At 37.6% G+C, this 25,737-nt stretch overlaps 1 protein-coding gene across 2 annotated transcripts in view; it reads right to left on the bottom strand.

The window, feature by feature from the left end:
• RAPGEF2 (Rap guanine nucleotide exchange factor 2) overlaps positions 1–25,737 on the bottom strand; it is a 237,033-nt gene that overhangs the window by 116,178 nt on the left and 95,118 nt on the right. For both annotated transcript variants that reach the window (XM_028152315.2, XM_028152317.2), the window contains exon 4: positions 24,937–25,020. In XM_028152315.2, the coding sequence (XP_028008116.2) occupies positions 24,937–25,020 (84 nt within the window). The remainder of the gene's footprint in view (positions 1–24,936; positions 25,021–25,737) is intronic.

The raw sequence follows: 25,737 nt of genomic DNA, 5'->3' as shown, positions 1-25,737 counted from the left end.
TAGCACCTTTGTGCTATCTGTGAGAACTCCCATCTTAACACCAGAGCAGGTTGATTCTCTCTGGCCCAGCTTTATGATGACTAAAACCATGAAGAGAAAATCCTGCCAAGCTAGGTAATCCTGACTTGTTCTACTACTGCACCTCCCATCCCTGCCATTCACTACTCCCAAATTCCCCCCTCCCTTCCCTCCAGTCAACACTTTAGTAGCCATTTTTAATAAACTATCTTTGAGAAAAATATAAAAAATATGAGAAAAAATTATTCCAAAGAACTATTTGATCGAGCAATTTTTCCAAGTTAGACATTTTGAGTGATTCCTATGGATATTCTTGTTCTGTTTGCAATCCTCTTTATAATAGTGACATTTAATGCATCAAACTTTATGGTGAAAAAGTCATGTAAGATGAAGAGAAGAGGAGAGTCAATATTTTACTGTATCACTGTGATCTCTAGCAAGCCAATATGTGATCTCACATTCTACATTTTACTCATTATTGAGATTATCAGGTTAGAGTAGGCCCTAACTTAAGTCCTTCCCTGCTCCAAAATTCTGTTTTTATGAAAATCAAAAACAGAATCATACTTAGCATATCTGAAAAATTCTTTTTAAAATATCTATATACAGCTATCCATACTCAAACAAACCTACAAATATCTATATATATCTACCCATACTCAAACATACAAATATTCCTTGGTGCCACTGTCAGAAACAGACAGTTAGTCCCATCAAATGCACTCCTTTCTGTTATTACGTCTTATAAGAAACTACGCAAAGTGATCTAACAGATTCAATGCAATCCCTATTAAAGTTCCAAAAGCCTTTTTTGCACAATGGAAATGCTGATCTCCAGATTCATATGGAACTGCAAGAGGCCCTAATTAGCCAAAGAATTTTGAAAAAGAACAAAGTCACAGGCCTCAACCTTCTTGATTTTGAAACTTACTGCAAAGCTGCAGTAATCAAAACAGTGTGGTACTGGCACAAGGACAGAAAAAATGAAATAAAATTAAAAGTCCACAAATAAACCCATATATCTATGGCCAATGAATTTTGATAAAGGTGTGACGTTCATTCAATGAGGGAAGAAGAGCTTCTTTTCTTTCTTTCTTTTTTTTTTTTTGCTAATCCTCACTTAAGGATACTTTCTCCATTGATTTCCAGAGAGAGAAGAAGGGAGGGGGACAGACACATCAATTCGTTGAGCCCCGACCAGCCTCTGACCAGAATCGAACCCAAGACCTCTCAGTCTGAGGGCCAGTGCTCTAACCACTGAGCAAAACCAACTAAGGCAAAAAAAAAAAAATTCTTCAACTATGTATGGGACAACTGTATTTGCACATAAAGTTGGACTCCTATCTCTCACCATAAACAAAAATTAACTCAAAATGGATCACTTACCTAAACAAGAGTCCAAACCTTAAAACCCTTAGAAAAAAACCATAAGGATAAATACACTGGTGACCTTGGATTTGACAATGGATTCTTAGACATGACACCAAAAGCAAAAAATGAAAATAAACTGAACATCAAACTTAAAAAAACTTCTGTGCATAAAAAGAACATTATCAAGAAACTAAAAGGACAATCTAAAAAAAGAGAGAAAATATTTGCAAATAATATATCTGACGAGGGTTTAATGTCCTGAATATATAAAGAACTCCTAGCACGCAACAACAAAACGACAAACAACCCAATTAAAAAGCAGGCAAAGAACTTGAATAAGACAATATACAACTAGCAAATAGGAATATGAAAAGTTGAGCCCTGGCTATGTGGCTCAGTTGGTTGGAGTGTCATCCCATATACCAAAAGGTGGTGGGTTCAATTTTTTGTCAGGGCACATACCAAGGTTGTGGGTTCAATCTGAGGTAGGGGTGTGTGCAAGAGGCAATATTTCTCTCTCTCTCTCTCTCTCTCTCTCTCTCTCTCTCTCTCTAAAGTCAATAATTTAAAAAAATGAAATGTTGAATAGAAACAGACTTACAGACACAGAGAAGAGACTGATGGTTGTGAGAAGGGAGGGGAATGGGGGGGAGGGTAAAGAGATTAAGAAGTACTAATTGGTACTTAGAAAATAGTCACAGAGATGTAAAGTACAACACAGGAAATATAGTCAATAATACTGTAATAACTATGTGTAGTGCCAGGTGTACTTGAAATATCGGGGGGATCACTTTGTAAAGTATATGACTGTCTAATACAACATATATTTAATGTAAACTGTCATTGAAAAATAAAAATTTTAAGAAAGTACATGAAAATTTCAACATCCTTAGTCATTAAGGAAAAGCAAATCCAAACCACAATGAGATACTATTTCACAACTGACAATAGATGTAAATGAGATAGTAGAACGGCTATCAACTAAAAACTAATAATAACCAGTGATAAAGAGAATGCAAATAAATTGTAACACTTGAACTTTGCTGGTGGGAGTATAAAATGGTGTAGTCACTGTGGAAAACAGTTTGGCACTTCCTCTAAAAGCTGAACCTAGAATTTCCATAAAGATCCCTCAAGTCCACTGCTACATAAATAATAAAACACTGAAAACAGGAACTCAAACAGATATTTGCACACCAATGTTCACTGCAGCATTATTCACAATAGCCAAAAAGTAGAAACAATTCAAGGGTCCATCAACAGATGAATGTATTAACAAAGTGTGATATAAATATACACACACACACACACACACACACACACACACACACACGTACACATACATACACATACATACATATATACAATGGAATATTAGCCACAGAGTGGACTGGAGTTCTGACACATGCTACAACATGGATAAGCCTTGAAAGCATTATGCTATTTGCAATAAGCCAGTCACAAAAGGACAAATACTATATGATTACAGTCATATGAAATATCTAGAATAGACAAGTTCATAAAGAAAGATAGTAGTAGCCTGGCTAGTACGACTCAGTGGGTGAACGCTGACCCATGAACCAGGAAATCACAGTTCGACTCCTGGTCAGGGCCCATACTCAGGTTGCAAGTTCGATCTCTGGTCGTGGAGCGTACAGGAGAAAAACAATCGATATTTCTCTTCTCTCTCTCTCTCTCTCTCTCTCTCAAATCAATAAACATATCCTTGGTGAGGATTAAGAAAGCAACAACACTAAAATCTCCTCCCAAGGGTGGTGATTTTAAAAGACCAACTTATCAAGAGAATTTTTGTTTGTATTAATGGCTCTGGGTTTCTTAGCAAAATTTCAGGACTTGAATAAGAAAAAGTTGAAACTCCACTTTAACCAAAGAACAACAAACCATTAGGGACAGAGGAAGAATGAAGTTTGTGACTGAATTATACCACTGATAAACCTGGGACCAAGCTCTTCTCTACATTAATTAAGCAATGAAGTAATAGTAGCTGTAGTTCAAAAAACTAGGAAGAGATGAGAAAAACTAAACAAATAATACTGAAATATTTTAAACCAGAGTTAGGAAGACAGCCATTTTTCTGTTACCCAGCATTAATCTCATTTTATCCTTGACCATAAATTAGAGGCCACCCTCACCTTTGCCCTATCTCTACATATATGTGGAAACAGAGAGAACATTTTGTTCCTAGTCCTCTTCCAAATAATCACTGGACACATTATACAATCAATATAAACTCTGTAATCAATACAGAGCTTAAAAGAAACTCACTAAATATAGTCCCTATTCTTTTTTTAAAAAAATATATTTTTATGGATTTCAGAGGAAGGAACAGGGAGAGATGAAATATCAATGATGAGAATCATTGATCCGCTGCTCCTGCATGGCCCCTACTGGGGATCGAGCCCGGAACTCGGGTCTGTGCTCTGACCAGGAATCAAACTGTTCCTAGGTGACAGCTGAACCCCTGACACATTGGCTGGGTAGTCCTTACTCTTAAGTAGTTTGTATTCTGTGGAAGATAAGTACATAAGAAGCTCTGATAACAGGCAGAACAGTTAGCATCATGAGTTTAATAAAAACAATGTCATATTTTCTCCTACAATTGTATCATAAAGCCAAAATGAATTTATAGAATTTCAAAACTGAGAAAAAACTTTAAAAATTATATAGTAAAATGTCTTTCCGTATTTTTTCCCTTCAGTTTTACACCTGAAAGTACACCATCATCCAATGTGCTACTCAAAGGTCCTGAAACATTCTGGATTTAGAAAAAGGCCTCCAAGTGATTATAATATGGATCCTATTCTTCCCATGAGAACTGCCCCTCCAGTTCAATTCTCATTTCACAACTGGAGAAACTAAGCCAACCTACCTAAAAGCCTTAGGTTAAAGCAGATGCCCGAAATGCCAGACTCTGTAAGCGCAGGAGTCTGTTATTGGTCTTACCCTTTCTCTTGCTTTCTTCTATAGCCCTTTTCCACATTCAGTAACATAAACTCTAGTCTTTGAAGCTTCACATTTATGAGGAGTAATTCCAGGGCCTCCTCAGGAATACTCCATAGTGACCACATTTACCCAAACAGCACCAACCCAATGACAAGTGCAGGGCTCTGCTGGATGGTGGATTCTCAGAGGTTGGCTAGGCTCACACACTAGCTCGTTGAGTGAGAAACTGTTCCTAGGTCACAGCTGAACCACTGGGGATCGAGCCCGCAACTCAGGCCTGTGCTCTGAGCAGGAATCAGCTTTTGGAATTTAGAAGGCGATTCAAATGCAGCAAAAGTACAAATGACCACCAAGAACCTGAGGGTTACCCTGGACTCGTCAAAGATCTGAATGCCAAATCTATAAAAGCCTAGCCTGTTCGGCAGCTGCTGCCAGAACTTCAACCAGTGGAACATCTGCTTCTTTGAAATGCCACTCATAATACCACATACCAAGATAAACAAAGATATTTTTAAAGTTTAAACTCCTTAATTTTTAAAGTGGCATAGCTTCTTTTTAAATCTTGAATTAAACTATTTTTCAAATTAATCGCAGTCTTCTAGTCATTTCCATCCTTCTACATGTGCATACTTATCTATTGTACAAGACACAAATATGAATACACATATATGAATAATTGTCTTTCAAAAACAAGCAAGATGTAGATAACAGTTACTAATGAGACTTGGCCTATTAGGAAAGTGGTTTGAAAGACTTAGCATAAAAGCCTATGAGCCCTTTCTATACTAGATACCAGCCTTTCATCAGAGGCTATAAAATCAGAGAGTGAGAGAGAGAGAGGGAGAGACAGAGAAGTATGGTATATGTATTTAAGAATGCTGACAGTCTTCTGGTTCTAGACTGCATGAACATTTAATTATTACAGACTACCTTTAAATCCTTCTAAATTGTTCTGTGTAAATACACTGTGAAGCCTGCCTCTCAACTATTTAACCTCAATGTATTTCAGTGTCCTTATAATCTTACATTAAACAACCAAAAGTGACAACTAAAAGTGATATAGATTCACTCTGGTCCAATCTATCGGTTCTCTGAGATATTTAAAAAAATAAAAAAATAAATAAAAACCACCTCACAGCAAATGATTAATGAAAAGACCTCTTGCAGGGTAACAAGCAGAGTATTCCTAAATGCTCAGATTCCCTCAGCACAACTAATTTAGGAACTCTTCCTCAAAAAACAGTTTAACAATCCAGATTTGCATTCCCGTTACATAACTTTTGCTAAACTTTTTGTACAGTACAAATTAAGAATTACAAATTGCTCCTAAAATTGAAATAAGTTCAATATGTTCACAGGTAGAAAAATGAATGACTTTATAATATCAAAAATGTGCAGAAGAAAAAACCGAATAGCCTGGTAAACATTCTTTCAAGTTCAAGGCACACAACAAGAAAGCACAAATGTTTGATAATATAAAGTCTTACCTAGTTTTCATAGATACCCATAGGTAGTGACACACCACACAGGGTGTTGCAGGCTCTTGCTCTGGTCAGGCCATCCTGTTCTAAGTTTCTGTTGCCACATGATCCCCACCCAAGTTGATTCAAGAGCACTTTCTACCAACGTGAGTTTCTACGAAAGGCAGTCGCTGAGCACAGAAGCCTCTTCTATCAGGGTCCCTAAACGCGCCCTTTGTATGGGCCTCCACATTCTTGTTGTGCGTCAGAACTGCCCCGTGGAATGCAATGCCTCAGTACTGGAATGTAAACTTATTCATGCCAGGCTATAACCTGTGGGGGAATACACAGCAACCATACTGAGATTATACTGGCAGGCAATCCTAATGCACAAAATGATTAAAAATGTAGTACTCTAGATATGAATGGTTCATACTTTCATTTCTAGGAAATGATAAGCAGTTACTAAATTTTACTTTCTTCCTTTAAAATCTGATCAAATGACTGTAACGATGCTCCTAAACCAAAATCTATGTATTTATTTTGGACTTACAAACAATATTCATGACATTGTCTTTAGATAGCAGAGGAGCAATTAACTTTAAGAAAAACAATCTAACAGGAAACTGCTGGTGCCATTCATTCCATTCTCAAAAATCAGTAGAATATACAGGAATAAATTTTAATAGAAGTATAAGAGGAAAGTGGTTTGAAAGACAATGTAAAAATGCATTTAATCTTTTTGTAATATTTTATCCTCACTCATTTGTTCAACAACAACAAAAAAGAAAACAACAGCTATTTAAAACAAAAACATATATACACACCAAGCACACATATAAGTTGTGTGTGTAAATTACAAACTGTTTATAAAGCATGGTCTTTAACAGGCTCCTATTTCAGTAGTAACTACTGGGGGAAACTAAGCATACAATTAAGCTTCCCTAAATTTGTCTCAAGGCTCATTTAGAAATATTTTAACAATCATCACCCTGCACAAATTAACGGGGGTTTGTTCCGCTGCTCAGTGAATCTCAACATCTAACCTTTGCTTATGAAAACAGAGCACACGGAAAAAAATCACAAGCGAGGGCCTCATAGCTGTGTTTTCCCCCTCTGTTCAAGCCTGCTGTCTATGTAACCACAGAAGTACTAAACATTTGATATTTATGCTATTAACGTTTTAATTCCTTTAAAAAAAAATCTAACCTGCACTGTCTTCAATGGTATCTTTGAAGCAATGGCACTGCCACCTTCCATGAGCTCTTTTCTCTGCAGCAATGAGCACTCCCCATTTCCCAGTGTATTTTCTCTCAGTGAGTCCACGCGGCGGCTGGAGCTTGAGCAGAGAGCCAACATTCCTTCTGACGGCCAATTTCCTGCTTCGATGACCCACCCACCCCTCCTGGCTGCAGTTATGTGTCACGCATGTTGTATGGGCACTGCTTCCGCATACCAGCCTCATGACCTCAGCGGCTGCCTGACAGACGCTCTTTATCAATTTCTATTAATTCATTATCTACTCTCTTGTAAGTCAAGGGCAAGTAGGAAAATCTGCAATGTCTACTCTCCTATGAGTCTTCAAGGTCAAATCCTTAGATGTGCTCTGCAGTGCAATTTTGTTATTAAAATTTACCCAAGCTGTGCTGCACACATTGCTCTCCACCAAAGCAACGCTGAATTGTATACCTGGCTTGAGGGATTGTCATGGAAAAGACTAGCATAAATTTATATCAAAACAACACGGGAAAAGTTGCAAGAAGCTGCTTTGCCTCTGTCTTTCCATTCAAGAGTAAAAAGGTGGAGCTTACCTCACAGCTGAGCTGGGGTGAAGAGAGCAAGCAGTTTTTCTCCCTTGCCACAATATGAACCAGCAAAGGACAGTGGTGGACGAGGACTACCCTTTGGTAGTGTCCATGTCCTCGTGACCACACTGCGAGAGAACAGCTCAGCTAAATTGATCTGCTGCTATCAGTCTACACAGTGGCACAAGCAGGTCTCTGCTGATCACAGTGCTTTGCACACAGATGGCAGCTGATCAGCTTGTATAAAAGTTATGGTCCATAACAGCTTTCCCCTTCAGCGTGTAGACACACGCCTTTATCCAAAAATGCCTTTGTTAAATGTTCACTTTGCATTGTGCACAGCTCATCGCGTATGTGTTGAAGAGACAAAGAAGCTTAGCTCTAAAATATTATCTAAAAATGACCAAAGAGATCTATGTAACTTGTCAATGAGAAAAATGGTAGATGAATTCAAATGAATTGTTGAGGTCAGCCCTAAATCAGAAGGAACCTGAACTGATCTCAAGAATCAAACAGGATCTCAAGAATGCCAACCAAAAGTCTGATATTCTTTAAAGTCATATGAATGGCACCAAAACTAAGCCACCGGCCTCCCAAAAAACTTGGCATATCTTTCTAAGGGTGAACCTGAATAATTCAGTCTACTTGCAAATACTGCATTAATAAAATTTGAAAGTTAATAAAAGCCACATTTCCAAGAAAGGAAAAGCATACACTCACACACATATATAATTTCTTACAAAGATATCAAGTAACAACTGTCAATTTATTTAAAGCATCTGAATGAAACATGGACATTACTCAGAAGCCATACTTATCTTGTTTCATTTTGTTTTGTAGGGTAATTGTTTTGTAGGTAATTTTTCCTTCTAATTCTACCAATACATAACACTGGCATATTGTTTAACCTCTGCTTCAGCTCTTCCCTTATAGACTGAGGTAATAAAAACCTACTATTTATCATAAAAAATACTTAGGAATAAATTTGATAAAGGGTGTGCATGACTTGTACACTAACAACTACAAAGCAATGCTAATCTGCAAAAGGAAATTATATTAGACAAATTATGAGATATACCAAGTTCATGGTTTGGAGGGCTCAATATTGCTAAAATAGTAAACCTTCCCAAATTGATCTATAAATCCAGTGCAATTCCAATCAAATCCTAACAACATTTGGCAATGATGGGCTGATTTTAAAATGAAAGGCTAAGATATAGAAAAGTTAAAACCATTTTTATAAAGAACAAAGATACGGATGTAACTACAAAATTTCAGAAGTTACTATAAAGTAACACAAATGAAGACAATGTGGTATTAGGTATGACATGTGGAGCAATTTAGAACAGAAGAAAGATTCCAGAAATAGACCTAAACAACTATGGTAAATTGATTTTTAACAAATGTACCCAGGCACATTAATGAATAAATATTATTTTCAATAAATGGTCCTGAAACAACTAAATATCTGTATGTAAAAACATAAACCTTAATCCTTAACTTATATTATACATGAAATTAAATCAAAATGGATCTCATACCTAAATGGAAAAGCTAAAACTATTAAATTTCTAGAAAAACATGAGAAAGCCTTTGACATAAGGTTATGAAAAAATTTCTTAAAGAGGACACCAAAAGTACAAACTATAAAAGAAAACGTTAACATAATGGACCTTCATTAAGATGCAAAGTTTTTACTCTTAAAAGGCATAATTAAGAAAAAGGCAGAGAAGGATTCAAGATGGAGAAGTAGGTGGAAGTTACACTCACCTCCTCCCAGGACCAAACTGTAATTACAACTAAAATATAGAGCAATCAACCTGAATAACCAACTGAAGACTAGGTGGACAGAAATCTTATAACCAAGAATTTAGAGAAGAAGCCACATCAAGATTGGTAAAGCAGGGCAAAGATGAAAAGGGCTGGCCCGCACCCACATGCTGGACTCCCAAGCCCAACGCACCAGAGCTGGAAAGAGGTGTCCACATAACATCTGGCCATGAGAATCAGCGAGTAATCTGTCCATTAGGGAGAGATGGGAGTCTGGTAGAAACCCAGGCGCCCTCTCAAAGGACTCCAGCAGAAGGAGGGCCATGCAGAGCAAACTGAAGTCATGTGAGGAGAGATAATGGAGTGTGTGGCTTGGAGAGAGAACTAAAGGGACAGCCCCCAGACTCCCAGCGCTGAGTCTCCCACACTGCATACAGAAACCGTGTTTCCTGGAACAAGCACTCCCCTCCATGTGGCACCAGCCTGGGGGAATGCAACAGCCCAACTCCCCCTCTCTGTTGCTTCACCCTGCTGAGCTCATGCCCTGCGGAAGAGTCAGCTGCCTGGCCCGTGGAGTAGAGGTCCAAGTGACTCAGCGGGGGGTCAGAAACTGAGTGGTGTTGCTCTGGGGCGAGGGCTATCCCTCCCAGCCTAGTGCCTGACCAGTGCCTCCTGAAGGGAAGATCCACTAGCCCCACCCACCCAATGCCCACCCTGCCAAATTGCACCCTGCAGAACTGTCAGCAGCTGTGGCCAGCTTGGGCCTATGGTATAAACTTTCTAGGAAGGCTATTGAGAAAGTTTGGACAGAATTGGAGAGAAAATGAACTGTTTATCTCTAGGCAAGGTACCATTTTTCCTTCGCTCACCCAAATTGCACCCTGAAACCCTGCCCCACCACAAAGGTTTGCAGTCACTAAGTGGGTGGTGGCTGAAATTGGTGTACCCATAGCATTAGTGATATAGAAGACAAGGTAGCAGCCCAGTTGGTGTGGCTCAGTGGTTGAATGTCAACCTATGAACCAGGAGGTCATGGTTCGATTCCTGGTCAAGGCATATGCCCAGGTTGTGGGCTCGATCCCCAATGTGGGGTGTGCAGGAGGCCGATGATCAATGATTCTTTCTCATTATTGGTGTTTCTCTCTCTCCCTCTCCCTTCCTCGCTGAAATAAATAAAACAATATTTTTTTAAAATGAAAGAAAAAATAGAGAAACATAGTTATAAAGAATAAAATGGCAATAAATACATACTTATCAATAATTACTTTCAGTGTAAATAGAGTAAGTGCTCCAATCAAAAGACATAGGGTAGCTAAATGAATAAGAATACAAGACGTATATGTATACTGTCTACAATAGGCCCATCTCAGAACAAAAGACATACAGAGACTAAAAGTGAGAAGATGGAAACAGATATTTCATGTAATTTAAAAAAAAACAAAACACAACACCACAAAAAACAGCCACAGTGATTCAGTGGTTGAGTGTCAACCTGTGAACCAAAGGTCACGGTTCGATTCCCAGTCAGGGCACATGCCCAGGTTGTGGGCTTGATCCCCTAATCGTGCAGGAGGCAGCCGATCAATGATTCTCTCTCATCACTGAGGTTTCCCTCTCCTTTCCTTCCTTTCTCTCCCCTCCCCTCCCTTCCCTGCCCTCTCCTCCCCTTTCCTTGTCTCTCTCTTTCTCTCTTCCTCTCTGAAATCAATAAAGATGTACTGGGAGGCGAAAAAGGAAAAAGCTGGGGTAGCAAAATATATTTCAGAAAAAATAGACTTTAAAGCAGACTTTGATAAGAGACAAAGAAGGACATTATATAATGATAAAGGAATCAAACAAGAGTATATAACCCTTATAAGCAATTATGAATCTAAATAGGAGGTACCTAAATGTATAAAGCAAATCTTGATGGACATAAAGTGAGAGATTTTAATATTTCATAGATGTTAATGGATATATCTATACAGAAAATCAACAAGGAAACAGCAGTCTTAACACACTAGACAAGATAAATTTAATTGGTATTTTCAGAGCATTTCACCCCAAAGCACCAGAATATACATTCTTTTCAAGTGCACATAGGACATTTTTTAGGATAGACCACATATTAAGACACAAAATAAGTCTCAATAAATTGAAAAAGACTGAAATCATATCAAGCATCTTCTCCAACCACAGTGGTATGAAACTAGAAATCAATTAAGGAAACAAAACAAAACAAACAAACTGAAAAACACACAGACACATGGAGGATAAATAACATTTTACTAAATAATAAATGTGTTAACAATGAGATCAAGGGAAAAATCAAAAGACACCGTGAGACAAATGAAAATGAAAACACAAAACACAAAATCTCTGGGACACAGTGAACGCATTCCTAAGAGGAAAATACATAGCACTACAGGCCTACCTCAAGAAAGAAACAAACAAAAATCTCAAATAAACAATCTCACCTTTCACCTAAAAGAACTAGAAAAAGAAGAACAAAAAAAGCCCAAGTGAGTAGAAGGAAGTAATAAAGATCAGAGTAGAGATAAATGAAATAGTCTAAAGAGATAATACAAAAGATCACTGAAACCAAGAAGTGGTTCTTTGCAAAGATCAACAAGACTGATAAACCTTTAACCAGATTCATCAAAAAACAAAGAGAGAGGCCCCAAATAAATAAAATCAGAAATAAAAGTAACAACGGACACCACAGAAATACAAAGAATTGTAAGAAAATATGAACAACTATATGCCAACAAATTAAACAATCTCAAAGAAATGGATTAATTCTTAGAAATATGCGATCTTCCAAAATTGGATCAAAAAGAAACAGAAATTCTGAACAGACTGATTACAACTAGCAAAACTGAAGTAGTAATTACAAAACTTCCAACAAACCCAAGTCCTGGGCCAGGTGGCTTCATGGGTAAATTTAGCAAACACTCAAAGAATTAGCACCTATCCTTCTCAAACTATTCCAAAATATTCAAGAGGAAAGGACACTGCCAAGCTTCTTCATTAAATGTACTGTATATACCTATACAAATCCTGGAATACATGTGATTTACACTGATGAAATGAAATACTCTCAACTTAAACTTTTCCTATTTGTAAAAACTGAATTAAGTAGAAATATTTAATGATGGTTTTCTAAATTCACTTTAATAAACCAAAACATAATTTTATTTATTTTTACTTTTTATAAAATTTATTGGGTGAAATTGGCTAATAAAATTATATAGGTTTCAGGTATACAATTATCTAATACATCATGTGTATATTATATTGTGTGTTCATCCAAAAAACAATTTAAAAAAATAGAAAAGTATTTGGAAGATTTTGACCAATGCCCTAATATCTACACTAATAAAAGAGAAAGATGCAAATTGACCATACCTTCACGATGCCCACCAGCCAATCAGGAGCAAGTATGCAAATTAACCCAACAAAGATGGCGGGTTAACTTGCATACGCAAGCGCCGAGCAGCTGGGGACGGGATGCTTGCATTGTTGCCATGGCAACGATGCAGGCGTTCCACACCACCCCAGCCGCTCGGGGCCTCTGGGAAGCATGGGAAGGCGGAAAGGCGGCTCCGAGCCAAGCGAAGGCGGTGCCAGCAGCCAGGGGAAGGAAGGCCCATTCTTGCACGAATCTTCGTGCATCGGGCCTCTAGTTTTATTTATATAACAATATTCAATTAAGTAATAAAATCTTTTTATAAGTTCAACTTTTTAAAAATTATACTTTACATTCAATATTATTTTCTATTAGTTTCAGGTGTATAGCATAGTGGTTAGACAACTGTCAAATGATCCCCTTGATATTTCCAGTAGCCCCCCCACCTGGCGCCATACATAGTTATCACAATAATATTAACTATATTTCCTATGCTGTACTTTATATCAATCATCATGAGTATTCTGTAACTATCAATCTGTACTCCTCAATCTCTTCTTCACCTTTTTCACCCAGTCCTACACGCCCCTTACTGGGGATCGAGCCCGCAACCCAGGCATGTGCCCTGACCAGGAATTGAACCATGACCTCCTGGTTCATAGGTCAACCCTGAGCCACGCAGGCCAGGGTATGACAAAGTTATCTTAATGAAACTAACACACTAAGAAGTTTATAGTTTTAAAACATAAAGTAAGCCATCAATAAAAAAATAAAATTAACTGCAAAAACACCTAACCCCTATGAAACCATAAATGTGTGGCAAAAGTGAGAAATATCTAAGGAAACCAGTAACTTTTAATATGTTAGACTTATAGTTCATATTCTAATCAGTAATAAATATTAAGCTGATAGTTTTAAAACCCACATATTTAAATTTTAACACAAGAAATTAATATGCATGTCTAAGCTATTATTTCACATTATTTATTTCAACTATTTTTACTCTTCAAGTACTATTAAGTAATTTTCAGTAATCCAAAAAAGTCAGAAAAATAATATAGAATAAATATATTTTCTTTAACATTCAAATATATAATTTTGTTGGCTTTAACATACATTTAATTTTTTATAAATACATTTATATGATTTTTATTTATGTATGTATGTATATATATATATGTGTGTGTGTATATATATATATATGTATATATAAACTTAATTCATGATAAAAATAAAAAAAGGATCCCTGAACTATGATTAATTTGAAATTTTAGTTTTATAAAGACATTCTGATTTTACCACATATAATTTCCTTCACATATCAATCTTTCTCTTAACAATATCTTTCCTCTTGTTATTTTGTTAGTGTTCTCAGTACTGAAAGTGTGCTCCTTTAAACAAAAACAAATTTAGTTGCTATATATGTAAGAGACTTTGAATTCATAGGGTAAGACAGTAGCTCACACATCCCTCCAATCCACCACCCCCCCTCCAAAATAACTGGCACAAGCAAGGGTAGTGAATTCCTTTACAGCTAACAGCAGATAAGCAATTCAAACACTTTACTGAGAAATACTGTATTTCACTGATACACACATCAGACTTTGAAACCTTTACGAAATACACTGAGTGGCCACATTATTATGTGTTCAGAGATCATAATAATCTGGCCACTCAGTGTATAAAATTTACTTCTGCAAGAGAAACCCAGTATCACTGCAAATAAGGATTCCTAGGGTGAACTCACATACTCATATACACCAAGGATCATCAATGACAAATTCCCTTACCGAAGACCCCTCAAGCATAAGATGACCTGAGATACCACATCGACCACACACACAAAAACAGCAGAGTCCCTCTCTGAAAGGCTACGTACTTACTTTGTTGAGACACTACCAAAGCCAGTATTCCAAGGCATAGGAGAGCTTTGCATTTATACGTACAGCACATCTGTGAAGTTGTAGTTATAGCAACCAAATTCCCAACTTGATCCAGCAATTGAACTCCCTCTCCAGAGAACCGTTTTGCTCTGTGCATCAGGTATCACATCAGAATATGATTTAAAAGGGCAGGGGTGGTCTAAAAAAATGCTTAAAAATCACTTTAGCTTTCCAGGATGAAGGCATTTCAAACTGGAGCAGAAAGTACAACTAATCCCCAAAGGGGGAACATTTTAGTATACTCCACTTTATCATTTACATATTTAACTCTACTCCTTTAATTTACCTATCTTATCTAAAATTTAACACAGACTATATTTATGTAAAGTGGAACTAAACTCTCCCTTTAATACATCAACTCAAGTCAAACCAAGTTCACAGGTTTCATCATTTTATTTGCCTTATTTGGCACTCCCTCCCAGCATATCCTTAAAAATCTTTAATATATATCTTTACCTCATATGTGTCGTGGGAATACCTGGACTTGAGTCAACTTTAGGTAGGACAAGTAGGAATTATGGATGATGCAAGACCTGAAGGAGTGTGGCTAAGCTCATAGAGTGTGAGCCTAGGGCTAAGGAGAAGAATGATCTGGCGATAAAAATTTTAAAAAAGGCAATTAAACGAAGAGAACGTGAGGGGAAAACTTAAAGAGCAAGTGTAACAGAGGCTACTGGTTGTCTATTCTCCTTAGAAGGGTATTTTTATATTACTATTTTTAGTGCAGCACATTGCATCTCGGAATAAAACACTACATATCTTAGGCTCCTGGGTGGCCTGAATTGTACACTACATTCTGGACAATGAGCTATAAAAAGGGATGTTTCAAAGAATCCGATCTGGATGGAAGTTAACTTTTCCTCCTGCTTCTGGCTTCCCCCGCAGACACCATAGCTGGAGGTGGGTAGCCATCCTGCGCTATGAACCCACGACCTGAAGACGGAAGCTATGAGCTGGCGGAAATATGGAAGCCTGTAAAACTTTTCATACTGTGGAGCCACCAGACCATCCTGGACCAACTACCTTCAGGGTTCTTTTACACGAGAGAACAATTAGCTCCTGCTGTGTCTATGCAACCAAAACTAGCTGTAATTGATACAGTAAGCAAAATAACATCCAACAATATGCCAACTGCCCTTCCCCCCTCACTGCACTCCTGCACAGATGGATTAGTCCCAGCTTCTCAGGAACTTGCCCCAGACTCCTTCTTCCATTATGTTGCAGCCTCATTCTTTTCCCTGATTCTTCTTCTCTCCATTAACCTGACATCCAATAAATCATGGACTACCACATAATTATTCCTAAAAGGGAATATGTTAGCATAAGTCATCTGAGCTCATTATACAAGGGATCAACAAGAAAATGTCTGTGCTTTTGAACAATGACATGGTGACACTATGGAGGATTGAAGGCATATGGGGAGCTACTTAAATAAAGCAGGTGACACCTGAACAAAGGCAGTGGAGTGTGGATTGAGGCATTTGATCTGATCCATACTGTCAAGTCTAACTCTGAAGTGTTATTTACTTAAAAAAAAAAAAATGTCAGGGGACAAAAGTGAGGTCAGAACTGAGACTCACAGAAATTTCTACAGTAAGTGACAAGCAGGCTATTAAAGGCATTAGAGATAGGGAAAGCAGGTGGTCAAGCAGAATTGCAGGCGTTTGTTGCATCCCAGATATGGTATCTAGAGTGCAAGGGACCTGGAGCAAATTCACACAGAGATACAAGTGTTCCACATACACCCTTAACTCCTACACCCTCCTCTCCCTTTAGTGTATGCAACAGGCAAAGTACAAACTCCAGCACCACCCAACCACCCACCTTCTCCATCCTTGCCCCTAAACAGCTGGAAGTTGATAGAAAAAAGAAGAAAAAGTAAATAAACCTATGACCACAAATATCAAGTGGGCACTCAGCATTGCCTTTGTTTCACAATTTTTCTCTCTCTCTCTCTTTCAAACTCCTCAATACCCACCACCGAACTCCCACATATACGGACCTACGCCTTTTATCCTAAACCTGTGTGAAAAGGGTGGTGCTCTCCACCTTGTGGGTTTCATCCACACCTGCAATGACCTCCGCTCTTTCCTATCGTATCTATTTACTCTTCTTAAATCTCCGCCAACATACAAATGCGCACTAGCATCTTCTAATTGTAAAGAAACAAATTCCTCTTGATTTCACAGCTCCCAGCCACCACCAGTTTCCCTGATTCTCTTCACAATAAAATTCCTCATTTTGATGAAATTTCTCTTTGGCCAGTTCCTTATCTTCCCATTGTCTCCTCAACCAAAGTGATGTCTCTATTTTCACCTTATTGCATACCCTGCAGCACCAGACAAATGACCCCTCTTCCTTCTCAAAGCAGCACTTTATCTCTTGGCTCTGACACACAAGCTGCATCATATTCTAGGCCAGCACATAAGAGGCACTTAATATTTGTAGGATAAATGAGTAAGACAAGGATCCGCATATAAAGAATTGCAGGTGAGTAATTCAGAAGACAGGTCGGAGAGAGAAGGGCTCATTGATATTAATTAGGCATCAAGTTGATGACTCTCTTGAAAAGACAACTAATAGCCTAAGAAGGTAATGTTTAATTCTAGAAATTAGCTCTAGTCATTTCACTCATCACTTTTGATAATCCTTTTGGTAAACAATTCTCTTAAGATATGAAGTTTTTTAGGATACTATTTCTTAGAAGCACTAATTGTGGTGATTAGGTTTTACACATTAATATTTTAAAAGGACAATACAATTACCATTCATTCTTGATAACTATCTCTAACTTAGTAATTACTTAACCTATGAAGTAGAATACTTTAGCACTCTTGATACAGATTATGTCCGTTTTTTTAAAACTGCGGCTGGAGTAGATGTGGGGGGAAATAACTGTAGAAGACACACACACATCCATATTATTTATATATATGTGTGTGTGTATATATATATATTTCAATCCAACTATATATTGTTATTCATAAACTAGAGGCCCAGTGCATAATTAAATTATGCATGTGTAGGGTCCCCTAGGCCTAACCTGCCCTCAGGGCCATGTCCACCGCCCAGCAAAGCCTCGCACATTCTGTGGACGCTGCCGGCGGCCCGCGATGCTCCAGAAGTCCCGCCCGCCGCGGGACCCATCAATGCACCTCCTGGTGAGTCTGGTAGTTGGTCGTGATACCATGATGGCGTCACGACCACAGGCTTCTTACGATATAGATGTTCATATGTATAAATCAAGTTGAACATTTTTAAGTAAAAATAGAACATTTCTATTTACTGACTCTTGTCATTAGCTGGCCAACTATATACAGGACCCCAAACAACTGCTTCTACAAAATAATGTGATAATGGGTAGTATAAGACAATGCCTGAGATAATGAGTTCTTACACAACTTGTCAGTGCTTACTAATTCTGCCATCATCCACTAACTTTAGGTCATTCCAAATATAAATTTAGCAAGGTCTTACGTTTTCTCTTGGAAGGGAAGGGACACATTTTTCATTTAAAGAAATAAGCAGCTTCTAACAATGCTGGCTATAAAAGAAAACTTCTTAACTTACGCATCACCTCATTTAATCCTGTTTCTTCCCATGGCAGGAGAGAAAGTATATAAGACCAAAACATCATTTGTAAAACTCAATGAGGACAGTTTAAGATGATTTATCATTTTTCTCTTGAGGGTTTTTTTAATCTTATTTTTCCCATTCCTTCTTCAATAACCACTCTTTCCCTTCCATGCTTAATCTGCGCTCCCATTGCTGTGGTTTTGCCAACACCTGAAGGTCAATCTTACCTCTAATATACCATTTTTAGAACTCTGATCTCATTTTTCTTCATACCTTTTGGATAAATTTAATGTCCAGTAAAGTTACCCGCCTTTCCATCACTTAATTCACTAATGAGTTATTTTTAAAATGCCACACTCCCTTCTCCAAAAAGGTGTCACATGACATAACAAATTTATACTCTTTAAAGAGTATGATTTTCTAATCCTACATATCTCTTCACATAAAATAAGAAATACTATGTAATGCGTCTTCAGTCTGTACTGCATACAGAATTATTGGCACATTGTTTCTCTCTTTTTCATTACTATAAAAAACACTAAGTTCTCAGCACAATCAATTAACTTACCATGTAGCACTGGCAAGCATAAAGTAGGCCTGTGCTTTTTAAACTCAAGTAGCTCATTGTTTGTCATGTGAATCATAATGAGAATAGTATTTCAGCCTCTCAGAACTGATTAGTTAAATGTCTTGTTTTCCCACTTATCTTCATGAAAGCTGCCAGCTCTAATTTAAAATATGATCTTGGAGAAGACCATAGCAAAATTTTAATTTTTAAATTGTGGATATATTTGGTCTCAATGAAAGAGAAGCACTAATTGCAAATGGGCACTGTCAATGTAGTACAAATAAATGATGTGCGCATTTCTCAACTTGCTGCCGTTACCTGAGACTTAATTCACCAACAGTCGGCCAAGTTATGCAGCTTTGTAAACTAGACTTCTCATTAATGCCAAAATCACTAATGCCTTCCCAACTATTTTATGCCCTAAAATGCATATCTATTCTAGGTAATTCGATCCTATTCTTGTGCCTTCACTCCGGCTCTCAATCCTATCTCTGTGCCATTACTCATGCTCTTGACTACACTCAGATTTCACCTCCAACCACTGCCCAGCAATCTAAATCATAAAACCTCCTCAAAATTCACTTCCCAAAGTTAAAGCCACCCTTAATTACCACCCACATACATTAAAATACCCCTATCTTTGAAGGGGTTTTGCATACTTAGTAGTCTTGGCCATAACAATGTATACTGTATTATTTAATGAAACCTGGGCAATTTTTTCATGTTTCACATAAAACTGCCTCCTCTCCCCAACCAGAAATTAAGCTACATGACGCCATGGAGTAGACCATCTTGCTTCCTTTGTATACTCCAAAACGTACTGCAGATACCAACAGTAAGGAGGACGTAATACAAGTTTCAATCAATGTTTCAAATAACATGGAAATATGCCTCAAAATTTGAACTCCACCAAATCTATTTTAGAATGAGACAGAAGAATCCATATACATTAAAGGGACCCATGAACCAATCCTAACTTCTGGTGGCATTTCTGCAGTTTCAATGGACAGTGCTGGCCAGATAGAGACATCATTTCTCAGGACATTTGTACCGTCTGCCCCTGACATAACCTGGCAGCTGGACCCTCACGTCATGCACTGGAAGCCCCAGCCCTCTCTAGAGGTGTTTGTCCCTAATCCCTCTGGCTCCCAGGCTTAATTACAACCCTTCTCTTGGTATCTTCCAATTTCCAAGACTTAAGGCCAGCCCGGGCTTATCTTTCCCTTCAACCTTACTGCCCCTATCCTGGCCCCACACTGATAAGAAGTGAAGAGCTTGTTTACCAATTGCTCTATTTGTGAAACACACAGAAAGTTTTTACTGTCAGAGCAATAAAAATATTGTTTATGATTAAATATGGTGTATAAGACAATTTCTATTAAAAGGCCCCTTCTGGGCAGCCTCTATGGTAAAATTGATTCAATTGAGAAAGCCAGGCTCCACGTTTTAATGAGTGATTATTTTCCAGGATTGTGACCAACATATATTCAAAGAAGTATCTGTATAACAATAATGCTTCGTGTCTTTATTTATTTTATTATTTTAATTTTAATCCTCACCCAAGGATATTTTTTCCCCATTGATTTCTAGAGAGAGAGTGGAAGGGAGGTAGGAGGGGAAGAGAGAGAGAGAGAGAGAGAGAGAGAGAGAGAGAGAGAGAGAGAGAGAGAGATCGACATGAGAGAGACACATCAATTGGTTGTCTCCCACAAGCACCCCTACCAGGGCTGGGGAACCTGCACCTACGTGCCCTTGACCAGGAATCGGACCTGTGACCCTTCGGTCCGAGGGATGACGCTCTAATCACTGAGCCAAACAGGCTAAGGCACTTCCTGTCATTAATATCTAGTGTATTGTGCTTTTTGCAAATAGATGTAAAAACCATTTCTATATTAGTAGGAAAAGATCCTAACTCTATGAGTTAATATGCAACCAAGGTAAACGATTCCCTTCTCTAACAAATAATCCAAACACCAAGTTGAAAGTTTAGAAACACAGTCTAAGCCTTAAGCCTATCTTTAATATCTACACTAGAATTCTCAACCTTTCAAAGAAGACAGCGGCCAAAAAGTAACATTAGTCCAAGTTATCATATTGTGACTTTACTATAAAATAGGCTTCAACATTTAAAGAGCCAGGCAGTTTTAGAAGTGAGAAATTTTGAAATATGTAACCATTTCTATTGCAGTGCCTTAAATACACTGATTTAGACCGCAGTAGAGCAATAAACATTATTAATATTTTCCTGCCCTTGTGCAGAACAAACCAAAAGTACATTAAGAAAACCATTTCCAAACCTGCAACTTTCTATAAAATTATTTTCATCTACTGCTTTCCAGCCCCACTGCTATTGCAAATGATGCCTTTGAAAAAAATTACCTTTTCAAGATACTTCACTACTTTCTGCCTGTCACTGTCCTAATATATCAACCTACCCTGACTATGGGTGTGAATAGCATGTCATAGAATCGTGCAGCACACAACTTGCACAACTTAGTGACCGCACTGCTTTGCCTACAGGGAAAGCACAGAGTTCACACCATTTGGATATTCCTCTCTGGCCAATGTCCCCTCTGGCATGTTCCTAAATGAGAATCAGAGCAACCTTTGCCGCATTCCTAACTTACCTTTGCCCACTGTCTTTCTGATCATACGAAGAAACGGAGTTTACTTTTAAGTAAGACTTTAAGAAAATTAGAACTATAAATCATAAACTGCCGCAAGAATAAAAAATCATATTCCAAATAAAGAGTTTAGCTCGATCTTAGAGCGACATAACATGTAACACCATATTATAGCCACTTGTACAAATACCAATGTTTCAAAACTTGATAAATCAATTCGATTTACAAGAAAAATCACAAAAACAACATTTGTATCACTGGAATTGCTTAGAGTGAGGAAGAGTGAGGAAGCTGTCACTGGAAGTCACACAGGAAGTCAGAAGCTCCACAAATGTTATAAACCTCATCAAGGAATAATAATATTCATGCCTGAACAACCAAAGTAAAAATAATCAACCAAAACAACTTTTCTCTTGTTTAAAGAGAAAATGAATAAATTTTTAAATAATAAAAAAACATAAAAGGCTGACTTAAATGGCAATTGAGGAATTCAATACAGCTAACGAAATCTGGAAGCCAAATGACAGATTTTCTGCCATGTGTAACTCCCTTCTCAAGTGATGCTATCGGTCTCAAAGCAATTTCATGAGAAATAGTTAAAAAATATGAAACTGTTGTTCAAAGTACTTTGATTTATAACTAACTAGTAAGGAAGGGTAAGTTACCTGTCAAAATAAGTCAAAATTTAAAGAGAATGATCAAATTACTTATCATATAAACTGATAACCAATTACTAGGCTAACATAAAATCATGGTAAATGTCAAGAATCATCTGTGAATTCGTGATTTTATAAAACCAGCAGACTATTACTAACACCTAAGCCATATTATACTTTAATCAAACCTCAATATTTTCTGGAGAGAGAAATATATATGACCCACTAATGTCAACTTGTAGCAAAGCGCCACGTAGAGACTCTTTCACATTAAAAGAGTCTCCGCACTCTTCCGAAGGCAACATCTCCAAAGGAAACAAACAACTTGGAAAGAGCAAATGTCACCAGGTGCAACATGAGGGAATAACCTATATATAGTCCTAGCTCGTCACTCAGCCTGAAACACCATTCCTTCCCTCATCCCATTAACGTACTGACTTGCAAGCATTTGACATGCAGCCAGGGGAAGAGTGACTTATGTCATCTTTTAAAATAATTAGACATAGAGTCCAAAACATGTGTTCATGAAATAGGTCTGAACTGCAAGTCCTCTCTCCTTTAGAACAACAGCTTTCTGAACATTAGGTTCCCGTTCCACACGTTAGAACGAGCTGTTGCTTGATGAGCTGAGGATGGCTGGTAGTTCAGGGAGACCACCTCAGACTCCTCCAGGGTGCTAGCGCCGTGGGCTGCAGACTGAGTTTGTACAACAGACCTTGCAACAAGATGATGAGGAGCCACTAGCTCTGTTCTCTTTAAGATGCATCAATTTCAAATCACATTCATTAGAGCATAATTTACCCTTCACTAACTTGTGCAAAGTTCAAATAACTGAACCTTAAATAGATATTAAAATGCATAAAGAGTAAGTCTTTGCAGAGTTTTTAATGTTATGAGGCAATGCATATACAAATTAACTGAAATAAAAAAGACATTATTTATAAGGTATGTTCTTTAGCATGTGCAACATGTACATGCAAGACAAGATGGAAAAACACTGAGATATTAAAGGCTGATTATCTTGGATGAGAGATTTGAAGTGACGCTTTTCCTTCTCTTTACCTGTGATAATTTATATTTATATAATTATTATTACATTTTACATTAATTTTTAAAACATGCCAATCCTTAAATATTCTTTTCCTACTCCTTCCTCCAAGTTAGGAACCAAACAGCAGGTCCTGTGTTTGAAGGAGTAGAAAAGTGTTGCTATTCAATTCTCCATTCCTCTGGGAACGAGAATTCTAGAATTACAGGAACTGTTTCAGAGGGTCACTGCAAGCTTCCCAGGCAGAATTCTAGGAATTCCACACTGCCCGAGTTTCTTCAGTCATAAAATGCAGGTAAAAATGGTATTTACCTCAAAGGACAGTTGTGAAATTAAACGATTCAATATATATAAAACATTTAAAATGGTGCCTGGCAAATAGAAAGCACTCCCAAAGACTAAGCTATTTTTCCTTCATCATTTTATTACAACAACTATTGCTTCTTCTAGTACTACTATTGCCACACCAACGCAAATACTATTACGATAACTATTGCTACTATAAGAACAACAAACAGTTGATTGAGCTTCCCTCTCCCATGGGGCCATGTTCCAAAGGGAATAACGCCTGCCAATCTGATCTCCGAGAAGTGGAAGGGCGAACAGGCATCGGGATTGCACCAGAGATTGTGTTTCATGAGACGCAATGTGTCCCTGGCACTGTCTCACGACCATGCTGGCCGCCAACCACCCATCTCCGTGACTTCTCTTACCACATCCAGGACCACATTACCTCTCCCCATCTCACTGACTCTTTTTATAAAAATTGGTTTACATCTTTAAAAATAAATTCTTAACATGTCCTTGACCCATTTATCGAGAACATATTTTAACATTAGGTTAGGTGATAGAAGGTAAGGAGGGAATGCACTCATCTTTAATATATTTAGTCATTTAAATAAAATATTTAATAATTTGACAGATATTTAAGCAGTTAAAATTTTTTAGAGTCTTGGGTCAAAATAAAAATACGTATTTCTGAAAAATACACAATTGGAAAACACAACTACTGAAACTTCGTAGCTGATACCCTCACTCAGGGAACCTGGAAATACACTGCCATGTTTATAACAGATGCGTCCTAACTCTCTTTGGCCATAGCTGATTGGAACGGGAACACATCGGCCCCATGCCAAGCCAATCAGACGGCAGCCTGAAGAATCCAAAGACAAGACACAGGCACTACAGTCAAATGGTGTAAACAGTAGGGACATAAGGTCATAAATCAACAGTTGGCACATACAAGCCAAAGTCACAGGGAGAAAGACATTAATAGCCTTAGAGAGCGGGAAGCTAGTCCACAGACAGATGCAAAATTGAGAGACCATATGGTCCTGAGAGGCAGAAAAGTCAACCACAGTTCCCGGCTTTCCATTTCTAGTCCCATGTGGTCTCAATGAACTTTCTTTTCCTCTCTTTGGATGCTTATGAGATTGCCTGTAATAGAGGCAGATTTTATTCTCTATGAACACACATGTCCTAAATTAGCCTGACATGTTCATGTAACAAATGGACATGTCACCAGCATGTCTTTTGTTCCTGCCCTTTGTTAAAGAGATTGGAACAGTGTTTACAACATAAAACAGTCCTTTCTTAAAGATTTATGCATTTAACACCCCAAGGCACTGACTTGCTTTGTTTCAGAGGAGGAAACAGGAAGAGAAAATAATTCTACAAAAGAACTCAATCCTGCCAGAGGATTTCAAGCTCCATGGATAACCTATTAGCGATTGTCTATACGATACCTGCTTCTTGGAAGAAACATGGATTCCTTAATGAACACGGAACCAGAGAGAAGGATATACCAGCAGGTCCCAATATCATCAGGACTGAAAAGAAAAGAGAATAGAATCAGATGATTATCCATAACAACAAAAAAATCAAAACATACACAGCACAAAGTGTTGTACCCATATTACTTTCAGAATCATAAAGGACAATGAAATAGTATAAAACATGTCCATAAAAATACCATTATTTGACAATTGAAATCATTTTTAAAATTATTTTCTATCACCCAAATAAGCTAAGTATATTGTCAGTATATTTAAATATTTTAAATGTTCCTTTGATGCATAACACTGACCATTCCCAGTTTTATTTTTTTAGTTTAACTTTTTAAACTGAAAATACTTTCTGTTGCTTCATAAAACAAAAAATATAAAGACGTGAACAGTAAAACTTGGTCTTCCCAACCCTTTCCCTGTCTACCAACCTCCCCCATTTCTCCACCACACTTCTTGGATATTCTTTCAGAACTTCTTCATGCATATGCACATCAAAATGGACACCTATTCGTATTCCCTCCACCATCGTTTATTTCCTTTTTACAGAAAAGATAGTATACTCTACAGTGTTCTTTCCTTTGTGCTAAACCTTAGAGGTCTTGGCATCAGATCGCTGTCTTGTGAACACACCATACTTGACATAAGTAACCCCTTACTCAGTCATCTCAGTTGCTTTTAATAGCATGCAATTATTTTCAAAAACATAAAAACCACAATGAGTAATTTTGTATATACAGTAGTAACTGTAACCAGTAACTA

The sequence above is a fragment of the Eptesicus fuscus genome, chromosome 6 (genome assembly GCF_027574615.1).
Source record: "Eptesicus fuscus isolate TK198812 chromosome 6, DD_ASM_mEF_20220401, whole genome shotgun sequence".
Taxonomy (NCBI): Eukaryota; Metazoa; Chordata; class Mammalia; order Chiroptera; family Vespertilionidae; genus Eptesicus; species Eptesicus fuscus.
Note: the sequence above shows the minus strand (reverse complement) of the source record. Positions and strands in the feature narration are given on the sequence as shown.